Raw genomic sequence first — 17,330 nt, 5'->3', positions numbered from 1 at the left:
TGATGAGTTTGACAATACCCATTTATTTATTTATTTATTTCTTAGCAGACGCCCTTATCCAGGGCGACTTACAATCGTAAGCAAAAACATTTCAAGCGTTACAATACAAGTAATACAATAAGAGCAAGAAATACAATAACTTTTGTTCAAGCAAAGTACAAGTTTGACAAACCACAATTCAATAATACAGCAGGTAATAGTGATAGTTACATCAGGATATGATTAAATAGTGATAGTTACATCAGGATGTGATTAAATACAAAGTACTACAGGTTAAAAACTTGGCAGATTACAGTATTCTGAAGTACAGGATTAAATGCAGTAAAATAGGGGCTGATAAGAGCAAAATAAAGCACATTTACATGAAGGGTGATAGTGCCCAGGATACAAACAGAGGAGTTCTACAGGTGCTCTTTGAAGAGGTGAGTCTTAAGGAGGCGCCGGAATGTGGTCAGGGACTGGGCAGTCCTGACATCTGTAGGAAGGTCATTCCACCACTGCGGAGCAAGGGTGGAGAAGGAGCGGGCTTTGGAGGCAGGGGAGCGTAGCGGTGGTAGAGCTAGTCTTCTAGTGCAGGCAGAGCGGAGAGGTCGAGTGGGGGTGTAGGGAGAGATGAGGGTCTGGAGGTAGCTGGGTGCAGACTGGTCAAGGCATCTGTAGGCTAGTACAAGAGTCTTGAATTGGATGCGAGCGGTGATCGGGAGCCAGTGGAGCGAGCGGAGTAGTGGAGTAGCGTGGGCGAAGCGAGGCAGAGAGAACACCAGGCGGGCAGCAGAGTTCTGGATGAGCTGGAGCGGACGGGTGGCGGACGCAGGGAGGCCAGCCAGGAGGGAGTTGCAGTAGTCTAGGCGGGAGAGTACCAGGGCCTGGACCAGGAGCTGGGTAGCATAGTTGGTGAGGAAGGGTCGGATTCTTCGGATGTTGCTCAGGAAGAATTGGCAAGTGCGTGCCAGAGTGGAGATGTGCTGGGAATAAGAGAGGCAGGGGTCCAGGGTGACTCCAAGGTTCTTAGCTGAGGAAGAGGGAGAGAGTGTGGTAGATTCCAGAGGAACAGAGATGGAGAGATCAGAGGAGGGGGAGGAGGAGGGAAAGAAAAGGAGGTCAGATTTAGAGAGGTTGAGTTTGAGGTGATGCGAGTGCATCCAGGAGGAAATAGCAGACAGACAGGTAGAGATACGGGAGGAGATGGTGGAGTCAGAGGTGGGGAAGGAGAGGAAAATCTGAGCATCATCAGCATAGAAATGGTATGAGAAACCATAGGATGCGATGAGGGGGCCCAGGGAGCGGGTGTAGAGAGAGAACAGGAGAGGACCCAAGACTGACCCTTGGGGGACTCCAGTTAAGAGAGGGTGAGGTGTGGAGGTTGCTCCACGCTAGGTTACCTGGTAAGTGCGGTTGGAGAGGTAGGAGGAGAACCATGCCAGAGCAGTGCCAGAGATCCCCAGGTCAGCAAGAGATGATAGTAGAGTAGAGTGATCAACAGTGTCAAAGGCAGCAGAGAGGTCGAGGAGAATTAGGACAGAGGAGAGAGAGGCAGCTCGGGCACATTTAAGTGAGTTGGTGACAGACAGGAGGGCGGTTTCAGTAGAGTGAGCAGAGCGGAAGCCAGATTGGAGAGGGTCAAGCAGAGAGTGGTTGGACAGGAAAGCAGAGAGCTGGCGGTGTACAGTCCGCTCGAGGGTTTTGGAGAGGAAGGGTAGGAGGGAGACAGGACGGTAGCTCTGGAGGGAGGTGGGGTCGAGGGTAGGTTTTTTGAGGAGGGGAGTGATCGAGGCTTTTTTGAAGGCAGAGGGGAAGATACCAGAATGTAGAGAGGTGTTGAGGAGGGAGGAGATGAAGGGGAGTAGAGCAGGAGCAGCAGCTTGAAAGAGGTGAGTGGGGAGGGGGTCCAAGGCACACGTGGTGGGTTTGTGACCCTGGAGCAGGGAGGAGAGGTCAGAGTCTGAGAGGGGCAAGAAGGAGGGTGAGTTAGTAGGGGTTGCAATGGGTGTAGGAGTTGGAGCGGGAGGGGGTGCGGGGGAGGGAGAGGTGTTAAAGAGTTTGTGGATATCTGAAATTTTAGAAGAGAAGAAGGAGGCAAAGTCATCAGGGGAGATAGAGGAGGGAGGAGGAGGGGGGGAGGGTTTAGGAGGGAGGAGAAGGTAGAGAATAGTTTACGTGGGTTGTTAGTGGAGGCTTGGGTTACAGATTGGAAATAAGCACATTTAGCAGAGGAGAGAGTAGAGGAGAAGGAGGAGAGGAGAGTGCGGTAAAGGTCTAGGGCAGCAGGGAGTTTGGTTCTCTTCCATTTCTTTTCAGCAGATTGCAGTGTGATTCTTGCCGAGCGGAGCGCAGAGGAGAGCCAGGGATGGGGAGGGGAGGGGCGAGCAGGACGGGAGGTGAGGGGACAGAGGGAGTCGAGGGAGGAGGTGAGTGAAGAGAAGAGGGTGGAGGAAGCAGAGTCTACGGAGAGTTGTGAGAATCCAGGTGACAAAGACTGACTCGGAGATAAACTAGTATATACACTGTGTTTTGGTTTTTATTATTACTACACAAAAGTATTGGTAATCTTTAAAGTAAAATGGTACGTTTGTTTAAATTATTGATTTGATAGCACTGGTAACTTCCTTAGAATTTAAAAGTGTTAACTGTTATTCAATAGTACTGCTTGCGTATCTTATATGTGACACAGGGAGGGGGAAACGACTAAATTTTAGCTTTATTTTAATTGAGGAAATAACGCAGATATTTCTTTTTTTTTTATCTGAGAATTTTTTTTTTTTTTGTTGGAAACTATGATCCCTGCTCATGTGTTATGATAAAGACCGCAGTAATATTAGCAGGTATGGATTCACTAGTGCAGTGTCTGAGTTTACAAGAACCTCCTGGATAACGAAAAGTCCCACTGGAAAAGGGAGGTGAGGGAGCAGCAGCTTCAGTTAGAACACGGATGATGCTCTGGCAATCCGGCCTCACATGAGCAGCTCTCTTCCTTTATAGGGTGACCAGTCAGGGAGAGGGATTTGATTGGCAGGGTCAATGTGGGAAGCTCACAGAACCACACAGTGTCACTTCCTGTCAAGAAAAATAAGCCGGGAAGAGAAGCAGAGGAGTGAGGGGGAGGGGGGTCATTATTAACATCTTAAATGATATTGTGGGGCTTGGTGACACAACATGCTTGTTGATTGATACCATTTACTGTGTTGACCAACTAGGGTATTTGTTCAGGCTAATGTATTTGACATATTTTTCAATTGAGAAGAACACAGCAATTACAACACACTGCACACTTGGCACTAATTGTTTAACACATGTTTTCAAGCTTAGTTGGAGTTGAATAACTCAGATCTTGGTGAGTTGCATTCCATGAATGTGGCTTTTCAACAGACCTGGATACATGTGATATAACTGAAAAGGATCCAATTTTGTAACACTAATAGAAACTACAGGGTTAAAGCACCGTTTACTGTGTCATTTATTTTGGTTTGACAAGCAGAGAAAAATGTAAGCAATGTAAACCCAGGGATTGACCATTTAGTCATACCAGCCAACAAACACACAGGCGGACAGTATTGTGTTACATGTTGTATGTTGTATGTTGCTTTTGAACAGTATACCATTTGTAGATGCCACCAATGCTTTTGAATACACAGTGTCCCAGGCATAGCTCCACAGACCACAAGCACAACAGAGGAACAAAGGCAGAGCAGTACTGCACTGTGCTGTGTGATTGGAATCGCTTCTCAATCTTCACAAGTGATTGAAGAACAGGTTTTGTGTTTTAGAATCATGTGTTGCTTTAGCCAGTGATATGTGTGTGGAAGCAAGATTAAAAAGATCTCCAGACAGGGCCAATCCAGGTTTTACACATCCTTTTTGTGAAAGCTTTCTTTTGTAAAAACATAGTAAAGCAGGTATGGCAAACCATGGTACCCTATCGAATGAAACCCGCTGAATAATGTTACCGTAATATATTGAATTACATACTGCTTTGTAGTTCTCCATATGCTTTACAAATAACTGACAAAAATGGTGACATTTTGAAAACTACCGTGCAATACTGTACTAATATTATAGCTTATGGTAGACTTTTGCAATATCATTTTGTAGTTTATTTGATTACATTATGTTAAATAAAAGATCTACATTGTATTTATATTAGAAAGTTATTGACCTGAGGGAAGACTATTGTTACCGACAGGGGGCTATAATTGCACCCTGGAGGTAACAATAGTCTTCCCGAGGGGCATTTCATTTTCCACTGTGGCCGAGTCTGCAGTATATATTTAATATATGAGTCAGTAAAAATAATAAGAGAGGCAAGGTTGGATAGTAAACATGACTTTATATAGTTTGTTTAAATATAGCTGATACAGCACAAGTAAATAAATTAATAACATAAATAACAGGAAATGTTTTTGAAGTTCATACTGTATAGTTAGCAAAGTTTTTCTCTGTCTCTGTCTGGTTTGCTGACTGCTGCATAATCCAGTTTATACCCAGCCCGTCACATTTGTTTTCGTCGAGTTGAATTTGTTTGAATTTCAGAAAGTCAGAAAACAGTGACAGTGACGTTTTAACCACCATTTTAGTGTTTGGAGCATCTTTCTTTTGTAGTATGTTTTGTAATTCGTTTTCTGTTAAATCACAGAACCGGTGTTCAGCCATTTTCTCTTGTTGTGAGGAGTGCAGGGGAGGAAGGTGTTCCTTTGAAAAGGGGTGGGACTAACAGTGATGTGAACCAATCACATGACAGATGGAGACTAGTGGTGTAAGGATGGTAGGGCAATAGTTCAATTTATTACTCCTATGACAAGGTTTTAACCAATCACGGGCCAGGATTTCCATATATATATGGTGCCTGCTAATACTTTTGGCCATAGCTGTATAACCCTGGGAAATGCATGGGTAAACTGCAAGATGAGTTTTGGAGCCCTGAATTGAAATGTAACTGTTTGATTCATCTCTGTACAGGTGAAATTAGCTTGGACTCTAAAGAGTTAAGAGCCACTGAGTTTATATAAAGATAAACAACGCGAGAGGCCTCCTAACCTTATCAGCCTTGCTCTCAGCCACAGCAACTCCATTGGCATTTAACACAGTTTACTTTCATCTGAAGAGCCACTTCTAAACAAACGTGCATTTGCAGAGCGAGCTTCCAACACTATAGATGAGAGTACTTTCCAGATGGTCTAAATTACAACTACATGGTAAATTGCAGGCTTGCCTGATTGCTGTGTTTTAGTAGTGAGTGCTTCAGGTAATTCACTCCTAATGATCTTAAAAACATTTTGAGGAGAAAGAGGGGTAAACATGAGAAACTGTTCTTTTTTTTTTTGCTCACAGCTGTTCCTTAAGTTAACAATCACTCCGGTGACATTACACAACAGGGAGTGCGCAACCATCCAGTCTAGTAGTGTTGTGTTTCTACTAATGCAAGAAACCACCACGGACTACAATCAAATATAATCAAACGTTTTGTGTGTGTAGAATCATTCCAGCATGCATAATGGCTGACGACTATTTTCGATGGGAAGTAATTATTATTTTTTCACAGGACCACAGTCATGCACGGTTTTGGGTTTGTTAGGATTAATTCCACCTGCATGTTGGCCCAACTGATATGTTGCATCGTAGCTGGACTTTATAGTTTTGTAACTAGATCTGCATATAATCTGCATTGCATATGTCAATGACAGGCAACTAGAATTGAAGATCAGCTCCTGAACTCAGCAGTCAAACACCCTAACACAAAATCAAAGTAACACAACAGCATCTGAGTAGGTGCTGTAATAACCACCCAAGTGAAAGCATTAGAAAAATACATGGGAACAAGAAAACCTTCGCTGAATAGTCACAGTATCACATGATTCTCAGCAACCAGGATCAAGAGAAAATGACAAAACCACACAGGCTTTCAAAGCAAGAGGGCAGCCAGTTAGATAGAGCGATAGAGAGAATAGGAGGCTGTGTGGTCCAGTGGTTAAGAAAAGGGCTTGAAACCAGGTCCCCGGTTCAAATCCCACCTCAGGCACTGACTCATTGTGTGACCCTGAGCAAGTCACTTAACCTCCTTGTGCTCCGTCTTTCGGGTTAGACGTAATTGTAAGTGACTCTGCAGCTGATGCATAGTTCACACACCCTAGTCTCTGTAAGTTGCCTTGGTTAAAGGCATCTGCTAAATAAACTAATAATAAATATAATCAGTGCTAGAACTTGGAAGCATTGAGAATGAAGGCAAACATCAGAACAAGGCATGGAGGTAAAAATACAACATTGCATGAGGATTTATTTGTAGCTCTATCCTAGTAGGAGAAAAAATAAATTCAAATGAAAACAGTGCCAGGGGCTGACTAATTAACTTGCAGTAGTTTAAATACACCTAAATGAGTATGCATATAGTTGATTTTTAATAACACCATGTAACAATTTTTTTTTTTTTTTGGTTCCTGGGTAGCAAGTGTTATTTCCTAATTGCTTATGCCTCAAAAGTATAGAAAATGGCTATTATTCCCCACAAACTTTGTTTTTGTGACCAGGACAGTGATATTTTGAAATTTACCTATTTCCAATGAGAAAACGGGCGAATTTGTGTCTTTTCGTTCACGTAAAGTCAGAAAAAAACAACATATGAATCCAAATTAACATGTATTTATACTAAAGTAATACAAAAATGACTACAAAAGATTTAGAAGTGAGTAGTTTTTCGAGATTTACGATTATACTGTAAATCACTTTCACGAATCAGCCCCCAAATGTAGTCTCCCATCATGTTCTCGTTATACTGTCCTTGGTAGCGGCGTTCAAAGTCCAGTATATCCTGGTGGAAGCGCTCGCCTTGCTCCTCTAGAGCTCTGACAAATTGTTTCATAAGGCCCAATTTGATGTGCAGTGGTGGCATTAGCACCTTCCGGGGGTCCCAGCCGTACTCGTCATACTTCAAGGTGTCCAGCAAGGTCTTGATGCTGTTGTAATCCTCTTTGAGGTGCACCGAGTGAGCCAGGGGAAGAGACGGGTACTTGTTACCATTATGGAGCAGCACAGCTTTGAGGCTCCTGGATGAGCTGTCAATGAAGGACAGTATAACGAGAACATGATGGGAGACTACATTTGGGGGCTGATTCGTGAAAGTGATTTACAGTATAATCATAAATCTCGAAAGACTACTCACTTCTAAATCTTTTGTAGTCATTTTTGTATTACTTTAGTATAAATACATGTTAATTTGGTTTCATATGTTGTTTTTTTCTGACTTTGTGTGAACGAAAAGACACAAATCCGCCCGTTTTCTCATTGGAAATAGGTAAATTTCAAAATATCACTGTCCTGGTCACAAAAACAAAGTTTGTGGGGAATAATAGCCATTTTCTATACTTTTGAGGCATAAGCAATTAGGAAATAACACTTACTACCCAGGAACAAAAATTGTGTTACATAGTGTAACCAGTATGCTATCTCCATTGTTCTTACATGTTTTGAAAATAGTTTGTGGTTTTACAAGATTCATTTTGCATTAGTTGCTTCACTTGTATGGGTTTTGTGTTTTTGTTAAACTCTTAATTGTGTCTGTTTTAAAAAATACTTTTATCATAGTGCCAATGTGTGGTGGTTTGGTTTTAATGGTGCCTCAATTTGTTCAATTGCTAGTGTTTCCTTACTGTTGTTAACACTACAAGCACTAATTCCATACAACAATGCAATACCATTTTAATTAACATAGCACCTCAAAACACTCCATTCTAAAAGTTTACCGTAGTAAAAGCATAGCAAAACGTAGTGAATACTAGTGAAAGCATGGTAGAGCATTGAAAGGCATTGTAAAGCCGAGAGAGGTATGGTAAAGCATATTAAAACTTGGCATTGTATAACCACGTGAAAAGCGTAGAAACACTGTGTATGCTCAATATAGTGAGTGCCTGGTTTTGAGAGAATTGTAAACTTGGTTGCTTTTCTGCAAGGAGAATCCGCCCCTAACCGACAAGTCACCAGCAAGCGCATAAAGGCTCTGTGTGTTAATCTCCCATGTCTCTTCTTTTGTTTCGGCCTCCTCCTCCCCAGCCACCACCTCGCAGCGTGCCTCGTCCCGGGGGGAGGTGGCCCATAGCCACTTCCTATCTGCAGCACTGGGATGCATGTCACTGTTCATGTTTTGCCAGTCGGCCTCACACAGGTAACCCTCGAGCACCCACGGACGAGGCCTCCGGCCAAATGAGCGCCCATCACAGTCATCGGGCCCCGAGTGCCCATCACAGTCATCGGGCCCCGAGCGCCCATCACAGTCATCGGGCCCCGAGCGCCCATCACAGTTCAGTAAATCATCTGCAGTTGTAATCAATAAATCATTCATTCATTGCGGATTCTCCGTGCTGAAAGGACAAGCACTATGTGCAATACTTTTTGATTTTGGTATTTTTGGAACACGTTATGATTTGAATTTGGTTGGTCGTTCATTCAAATACACAACAATTAACAATTGAGTTTGGTACAGCATGAGCATGGTATGAATAATAAACTACATTTTTTATATGTCAAAAATGAAATGTATTTATACCATAAAAATGATAAAAACCTGTTTGACACATTTAATAAATGAATTACCAGACAGTAGTTAAAAAGTAAACATGAACAATCACAACAACTGTTTCGCAGGACAAGACAAGAGAAAGAAATATAACGAGTAATGTAACACGCTACTTTTTTATTAAGTAATAAGTAAAGACATTATATTGTTTTTTGAAGAAACTAGTAGCAAGCAATAAGTTACTTTTTTTCAGTAAAATTAAACATCCATAGTATTTGATGCTTGTCTGAGCCGCTGGACAAAGCGTTTAACTAGGAATTGTGGAGCTCAGAATTCAAGCTCTGTGAAAGACTTGAGTGAATCATTTGACAAATCCTATATCGCGGTTGTGTAGGCTGTTGTGGGATCCTCGTGTGTGTGTGTGTGTGTGTGTGTATAATTTACTATTATACACAAATTGAAAAAATAAGCGCCCAGGTACTATTTCGAGCGAATACAATATATGTTAAGTAGCTGTAATGCCTGGACCTGCAGTCCTCATGTTCTAGTATAATTAACAAGTTGGGTATACAGGACATGTGGTAAACCATTTTAATATTGCTGATCATGCTTGCTTTATGGTCAGTCATTGGATAACATGACTGGTTGTGCTGTATGACCATGATCTGAAACGCCATTATCTGGCAAAGAAAATGTATGTGAGTCTGAAATGCATAACCTTTTGTAGGTGTTGGCCAAATTCAGGTAGACTATTGCATAAATTCATGATTGAACCATGACGAAACCATGGTGTAATATGGTAAAACATGACAACATTGTTGCAGAACACAGAATTATCCTTGGAGACAGCAAAAGGGCACAAGTAAAATTGGAACAGGTGGTTTACACAAAACAACCATATTTCAAGATTAAGATATCTCATCTAGTTAAAAGCCACGCTCACAGTACGCTTGGTTGTGTTAGATGTGTACGTGCTTGCCTGGGATAGTTTTGCAATGATGTAATGGATGTGTGGATGGATGTTAGGATCTAGCTGGGCTGTTAACAAGGTACCTAACCTCCTAGATATATGTGGTGTGTGTACACTTGGAAATAAAGAGCCAATAAAGTACAATCTATTTTTCACTTGGGACCCGGGCAGTCATGGCTGTCCCATTAGAAAAGCAGGTAATAATTGTTGGCTGTCTGAATATGGCATCGATAAGGACAGTTTGTCTCTTTTCAGATCTGCACAGCAGACACTGCTCGAGACATTATTGATGAGAGGTTTTTATCTCTAAGACAATCTTGAGTGACCCCAGGGACTAACTTTCATTAGACCTTTAACCCTTGTCTGGTGTGTGGTTTTCTTTTCTAAATTGAGTTCCCGTGGATGTATTTAAATGGAATTAGATTTTGACCTTGAAAAATGATGTACCGACAGTTATTTCTGAGAAATACAACACCGTTTCTGTTATCCATAGGGACAACACACTTCCTCCAGTCAAAAACACTAAGAACATACAAATGGGAGGTATTGGAAAAATACTGTTTCGGGGTAAGGTGGTTAACGCTCAATGCTTAATGAAGTGTGATTCAGTTTCTTTCAGGCCGGCAATATATCACAGATTAGGGTCCTGTACAATCAGTTACATGTTACATTGGCTTCTGATTTATAGCACTGCTGTGTTCCTTACATGAAGATCACACCTGCATCTAACACTGTCTTTGGCAGATTCATACATGCGTTTGGATATACATACTGGGTATACAGAGCGGTATTATTTTCTGAGTGGATAAACAAACTAAAACAGCATAATTGGTACCAAACCGAGCCTGTATCATCATGGTCAGGGTAGCCCTGAGAGACAGTGGGCACGTTACCCACATATAACTAATGCATGGCTTTTAACTCTTAATGCGGGCATCTCAGAAAAACTGAAGTGACATGATGCATGAATCCTGCAGTCCCTGCAGCTTGTTGCAGGAGAAGCACCATGCTTCAGCTTCCACGGGCTGACACCAATCTGGAGGCCAATTAGGGGTGCAGGGTTTCATAGAGTCAGTTAAAAATGCATGTATTCATTAGCACAGGCACATGACAATGCACTGAACTGGTGGATTCATTCATTCTGTGGAAACCACTAGAGTATACTTTATATGAGAGCAGTACAAAGTCAATAAGTTCCTTTAGAGCTTTTCATGATCTATGCCAGAGGTTCCCAACTCTTCATCCAGGACGGCTTGTGGGCTGTTAGTAAAGATGGTCTCCAAATTATGTGACTGCATTTACCCGCTACAGGTGACACTGTTCTGTGTCTCCTAACATAATTTACTATCTGTTCCTAAGATTATGAAATATTTCTGGGATAATCTCTCAGTGCTGCAATCATGCACACAATTGCACACCACCTTAGTGTTTAGGGAGTTCATTGCAAAGCATTGCTTCTGATACCGGAGGTCGTGCCAGTGCTAATCTATTATACTCGATCTGAACTCTTGGTGCAGACTTTGTGGTTTTGTGGCAGCTATTCAATGACACGGCTGTGCACTTGAAAACCTGTTTCTTTTGTCTGATGCTTGGCTGTCATTGGCAAATGACAAAGACAATCTGTCATGGTAAACAAAGGGTTTGCATTCTTGAAGTGGTTTTGATTAACATGAAAGGGGGTTTCTGGGGGGAGGTAGAGTGGGGTTTAAACTAGCTGATATTCTGATCTGCAAGCTCTTTAGGATGGGCCAGGAATGGAATCCATTTTCAGATTCAGAGTATTTGGGGTGGGAATACATTCAGAAATCCTTGCATGCTTTTCCAATTACCACACACTGTTCTGTTACCTTAGTAACCTGTTGAAACGTTTGACATAATACAGGACGATGCCCATATGGCTGTAATTCAGCCAAATGTGTTACAACAGCCTCTACTAAATGCTAAAGGTAGTTATTTCTCAAGTGGACCAAGGAGTGTTGCTTAGGTCCTTATGTCAGTGACTTCAATTATATTGTTTGTTAAAAAGCCCTTGAGACGAGCTTTAAAATAATGCCACTGCTATCTCTCCTGGTCCTCCCCCATAGGGGCAGTTTTACTATCTTCAGACATTGTCTCTAAGTGGGGCCTGATGTACATAGCTCTGCCTGAGCCTGCATGACACCTACCCTGGAACACCTTTCTCCATGACTAAGACTTGAGGGATCACAACCCTCTGAGGAAACACCTCCCCAGGACTGGATCCACTGAGCTGTGCTATAGTTTAGGAGAATTTCATCAATATTTAAAATGTAAGCTTTTCCCAAAAGAGTACACCAACATGCTTTATGTAAATTATTCATATGATTAATGATGATGAGTATTAACTAGATTTATAGGATCATTTGATAACTTTTGGTTGAACTACTATACACAATGCAATTGAAGATTGACACTAGTTACTTGGTTTTCATGCCAATGTGACTTGAGGATGATTTATTAACTTCAGGATTCTCTGTAGAAATTTGACTTTAAGGTTTAATGTAGTTCAGTTGAGTAGCCTTGACAGTAATACATGCTTCATATTTATGAATCAGGCAAATGGTTAACATTTATCCCACAGATACAAATGGTTGTTGCTTTTTCTATGCCCATTGCTTTATACCTGATAGTCTAGACCAGACCTTGAGGCGGTAAATCTGAGTCAAGATTTACTGAAGCAGGGAAATAGCTTCTTTGATCCCGGTGCACGCACACGCTCTGACATCCTATCCCTTTTGCAGCTTCTAGTGGCACAGCAGGAAATGTATAAAGAATACCTTCTTGTGGGCCTAGACAATAAAGACTGGGCTTCTGATCGGGGATAACCTGGGTGTTCACTGTCAGCTGACACCACAGCAGGCACTCTAACGGCTGTGCGTAGTTTGAGGTGTTATCCTTGGGGCAAGATGCAAAAGCCAAGAGCCCAGCTGCTTTGCAGATGTGAAGAATTGTACTGCACTTGTTACAAAAGTATTGGGTATGGCTCTGCCACAAAAGCACTGAGATTCCCCCACTGCGACTTGGAGGCAGCAGCAGAGCACACATGCTGGAAAGGCTGGCCCTGTAGCAGAATAGAAATAATTAAATTAAGCCTTCAGCTGTACCTCCTTGGATTGTGATTTGTTGAAATGTGACAGGGCTGCATTATGACTAATAAGTTAAAATGCAATGCATATTCATTTCAAAGGCACGTGTTTTGTTCTACTAGCGCTCACCTGACGGTATAACTCACCCTGCACACCACGCGGCCATGCTTTTACCAGGTGAGCCACTCGGGGATGGCATTGTTCATTTATTAACTTCTAGGTGTTGGCAGTCAAGAGTGAAACAATGTTACACTGAATTAGAGTAGACAGAACAGATCATTGGATACATTGATTAATACATTGATTCTGGCATTGGGTTGTTATTGTCCTCACGAGATTCTAACACCGAGTGCTGTGAAATGTGATATTCTACTTCGAGTCTGCCGGTGGTAGACAAAGGTTAAAGTTCAATGTGAGGAAACTTGTTGAACTTTGTTTCTTCCTGGGTGGGACTTGCCCCAAGCTGTTCTGAGGATCTCAACAGGAAAGGACAGGTCACAGTGTCGGGACGGGTGAAGATGAATGGCCTGGGTCAGCAGCTTTAAAGTGAAATTCACCACCATAACAGCTGGAGGGGAAGAGCTACGGGACACATAGATATTCATCTTTCTTTTCAGAATTATTTCTTAGTTTAACACATGATGCAGATAGATGGAATCTTACAGTAAAATGCCAATCAATCTCCTGGGATGTCTTTTCATTTCAATGTGGTCGGCTGCCTTCGGTCTGTTGAGAGTCCCCAGTCCTCAGGTCATTATCTGCCAGTTAGAGTCCTCCACGTCGGTCATTAGTACCCCTCTACAGACAACGCATAGGCACAGTTTTACATTGGCGGAAGGATACATTCAGTAAAACATCATTTTAAGTTTTTTTTTTATTTTTGTAAAATAATAATTAAGCCATTTTCTATGTACAGTAACACACTTGAAGGCGTGGGTTGTGCTTATGTGGTATTGCTTGCATATGTTTCCTCCCCATACAGTCTTTGACAAATTTGTTCTAGTACTGTAACATTATAATTGAGCATCTATTGACTAAAGCATAAACATTATTACCTTGTAAAACTGTAAAAGTGCTCTGTGAACAAACAGGGCAATGCTGAGCTACAGCCCCGAAAGTGGCAAGTTACCAGGAAGCAGCATCTGTCTAAACTTTTTAGTGTTGTATTTGAAAACCCGCTTCAAAGACATGCTGTTAAGGACATGCTGTATTTCCAATAGTGCCCTATTTCAGGATTTGTTAATCGTTTGCTTGTTTTTCTTTTAGGTTTGCCAAACCAAAGTATTTGATCTAAGTGAGGGGGTCTCCCAGTATGCCTGGTTCCCTTGTGGGGATCCTGCCCAACAGCAGTCCTTGATGAGGTCCACTTACTGGCTGAAGGTATAGGAAGCAGCCCTGGGGTGTCATTTCAATGAACAAATCAAGCAAGCTTCAGGATACTGGCAGTTCTGTCTGTACTTCACACTTTTAAGTAGATTATGTGTCTTAAACTTGCGGCCAAGCAGCAGACGATAGTGACCCCTGTTGGCAATAAATGATGCAATTATGACTCCCAAGAGCAGCTAATGGAATGCGGCTGTCACATAACTGTAAACAGCTGCACCTCTATTGGGGTTTGGTGGTAGAGGGATCGGTGGGTTTACACTGTAGAGGAGTTAGTCTTGGATCTACTATGTATGTTGGTTGTGGTTTACTGTTAATATTCTTGTTGTAATGTTCCAATAGGCTTATTTTGCCCATCCAATGGTGGCAGCTGCAGTCATTATTCACCTGGCTGCAGATGGGACCAGCTTTATGGACCAAAGTCAGAAGAGCATTACAGTGCAGCTGGTTGATACCAAGGATCAGACTCACGACCTGGGTAAGAGGTTTAGTCAAGGAGCAGCTACAGAGAGGAGGCAGACTCCTGTCCATCATTCTTGTGTTGCCTGTCAAGGCATCTCACAAACCGGCTAAGCCGTTGCTGCTTTTCATCATGCCATTATGCTGTACTATTCATTGCTTTTGCAATGGTATGATCTTTTATGAAGGTTTCAGCTTGAACCCTGATGTATGTTATTAGCCTGTAGATAAACATCGCCCTTGTAAGAGTGCATCTCTCCTGCTTCTGTTTAACAGGGTTCCAGGTTCTGAGCTGCAGGAACAACCCCCTGGTCATCCCAGTCATTCATGACCTCAGCCTGCCTTTCTATCGGACCAAAGCCATCACCATTGCCTTTTCATCCGTGTATGTTGCCATCTCCGGGGTGGCCCTGCGCTCCTTCCAAAACTTTGACCCCATCACTATCAGCAGCTGCCAGAACGATGAGATCTACAGTCCCACAGGGCAGAGGTGAGCGGGGGTCTTATGGGTGTGTCTGGGCTGTTAAAGGGGCCCTTTTCTCTCTCTTTCCGCTCTCATGATGGTTTTAGTGAATTTGCAGTGCGGACCAATAGCTAGAACGTCACTTTACATTTACCAGTTATTAACAAGTTAGTCAACTTAACTGTTTACTAAACATCTATTCAATTCCAGTACAAGACAATACATGTGCCATGTTATGTTTTCAACAGATTACGTTTTCAATAGACAGCACCCATTTTGCATTTTGGTCTTGGTGGATCCTCCATTGGCCTTGGAGACAGTAGCCTGTATGTTTGGATATTCTCTGGCTGTGCCAAGTTCAGGACTCCAATCACATTCTCAAGAAGCTTTATCTTGCTACTAGGTACCTTCGTAACAGTTCCACTGTATTTCAGTCTCCTGAAAATACGGTATAAGGTGATACTCATGAGCAGCACTGTACATTGCGATGGTAACTAGGTGGGATTTGATCCTGCAACATACTGTCCATGACATGTTGCATGGATTTGCACATTTTTATCATCAGCTTTTATGCTTGCCTGTGGTTTTCCCATTTTTTCACAATTGGTTAATACATTACACTGCTGAAGATGCTAAACATCTGTCAAGTTGTCTTAGGCTTTACCTTGCTGCTTTTTACTAAATTGTATGAAACGTATAACGAATTATGCAGAAGTAGGAGTAGAAAAAGCATATTGTGTTTTGTTTTTTTTAAACTGATCTAATGCTTGGACCGTGATTGTATTTATCCTGGGTGGCCACTCTCAATCTTAATTCACTTAGGAGGCAACGAAAATTATCCCCCAGTAGGGAATATGGAAGTAGGTATGTAACTTTAAATTTTAATAAACCTCCCCTTGCCATAAATGATAGCAGATCTTTTGGAAGGGGCACTGGGTGGGAGGTGGAGGGCACACAAGCCACAACAGTAAACTGAAATAAATAAAGGCAGTCAACAGTACAAAAGTACATTGGACTCAAACTGTGCCAGTAATGAGTGTAGCAATGATCTCAGTCTGATTAGTAGCCTATTACTACAATCTCAGCTTGTGGTGTTAATAAGAAGGCTAACAATCGTAACCCTAATAATAAGAGTAGAAGAAAGTGCCGGTTTTGACAATAGTATTCTGTATGTATCTGGCACCCTGAAGTGGTGAGATCAAGTTACAGATGAAAGCTGCGCAAGGATGTCTAGCCAGATCCCTGTTTGAGAACTGGACTGAACTCAGAGAGGCAGGCGAGCCAGAAATACTTTGAGGAGGAGCAGGGGGCCTTCACTGTTTCACAATTACCAACCTTTTTTCTGTCTTAGAAGGAAGGCACTTCTCCACATTCCTCCATGTCTCATTACATCCAAGCCCGGCAGTGTCCAGTGCTTCAGATTTCACTACTAGGATTTTAGCAGCAGGGGGTTTTATATTCAGGCTGCATTTTGCTTGATAGACCTAAATATAATATGTATGTATTTCTTTCTTTCTATCAACGTGATTTCTATAGACTTTGTTCAGTTGGTTTGTTCTACTGATTTATTCCTTTACAAACCTCACAATCCTTGAAACCAGGCAATACACAGCTGCATTTTGAAAAATGGTTGAGATACTGCAAACAAACATATACAACTTTAGTATATCCTCATGCAGTATAATGTACACCAAGTGAATGCATTGCATAGATAGCAGCATAGCAAAAGGATATACAGAAAGTGTACTGTCTCTTTATGCAACACCAGGCTCTTGTATTTGTTCTTGTAGTTTACTGCTGAATAAGACATAACAATTATAAGCAATGCAGTGTTTGATTGGGAAGGGCGCTTCTAGGTCTCAGGAAGCACTCCAAAAACCTGGGGAGGTAGCCCTAGAAATGACTTGTGTGAATGAGCTTTAAATTGTGCTTGCTGTTTTAAAGTCTTAGGATGACGAGCTAAATAAATAGTTCATTTGTTTATGATAGAAAACACACACACACACATTCTGGCATCGATGTTTCTGAAACTTGGATTTGATTTCCTTTTTTTTCTAGACTGGCAGTGTCTGGCTTTCTTTTCCCCAGCGTAAATCCTTTCTCTGCTGGAGTAAACCAACACTAACTGTTCCACAACTGTGTATCCTCAAAGAGTAAACACGTGAAACACAGTTGATAAAAAATGGGCCACTTTAGTTGAGTGTGTGCGAAAGAAGAACATTTGAAAAGAAAAAAACGAGCCTCTCAGGAACTGCGCTGTAAGAATATTTGAACTGTATCAGCCCCACTGCTTCCCTCAGCAGTGCCTGATCTGGCATTCCGGAGTCAAACAGAACTGTACCTCATCCGGACCTCGAGGTCCTGCAGATACAGCAGGGAATTGAATAGCTTCCTCGAAGCTCCTTCGCACCAAGCACTTCCTTCTGGAGAAGTGGCTCCTCAGCCGGGCTG

At 42.1% G+C, this 17,330-nt stretch overlaps 1 protein-coding gene across 3 annotated transcripts in view; it reads left to right on the top strand.

Annotated features, from left to right (window-relative positions):
* Positions 1-17,330, top strand: part of LOC117973974 (pappalysin-1-like) — a 202,280-nt gene that overhangs the window by 115,321 nt on the left and 69,629 nt on the right. For all 3 annotated transcript variants that reach the window (XM_058987187.1, XM_058987186.1, XM_058987185.1), the window contains 3 exons: positions 13,841-13,954; positions 14,300-14,435; positions 14,693-14,906. In XM_058987187.1, coding sequence (XP_058843170.1) covers positions 13,841-13,954; positions 14,300-14,435; positions 14,693-14,906 — 464 coding nt within the window. The remainder of the gene's footprint in view (positions 1-13,840; positions 13,955-14,299; positions 14,436-14,692; positions 14,907-17,330) is intronic.

This window comes from Acipenser ruthenus, chromosome 15, assembly GCF_902713425.1.
Source record: "Acipenser ruthenus chromosome 15, fAciRut3.2 maternal haplotype, whole genome shotgun sequence".
In the NCBI taxonomy this organism is placed as follows: Eukaryota; Metazoa; Chordata; class Actinopteri; order Acipenseriformes; family Acipenseridae; genus Acipenser; species Acipenser ruthenus.
This window is presented reverse-complemented; position numbering and strand designations above follow the sequence as displayed.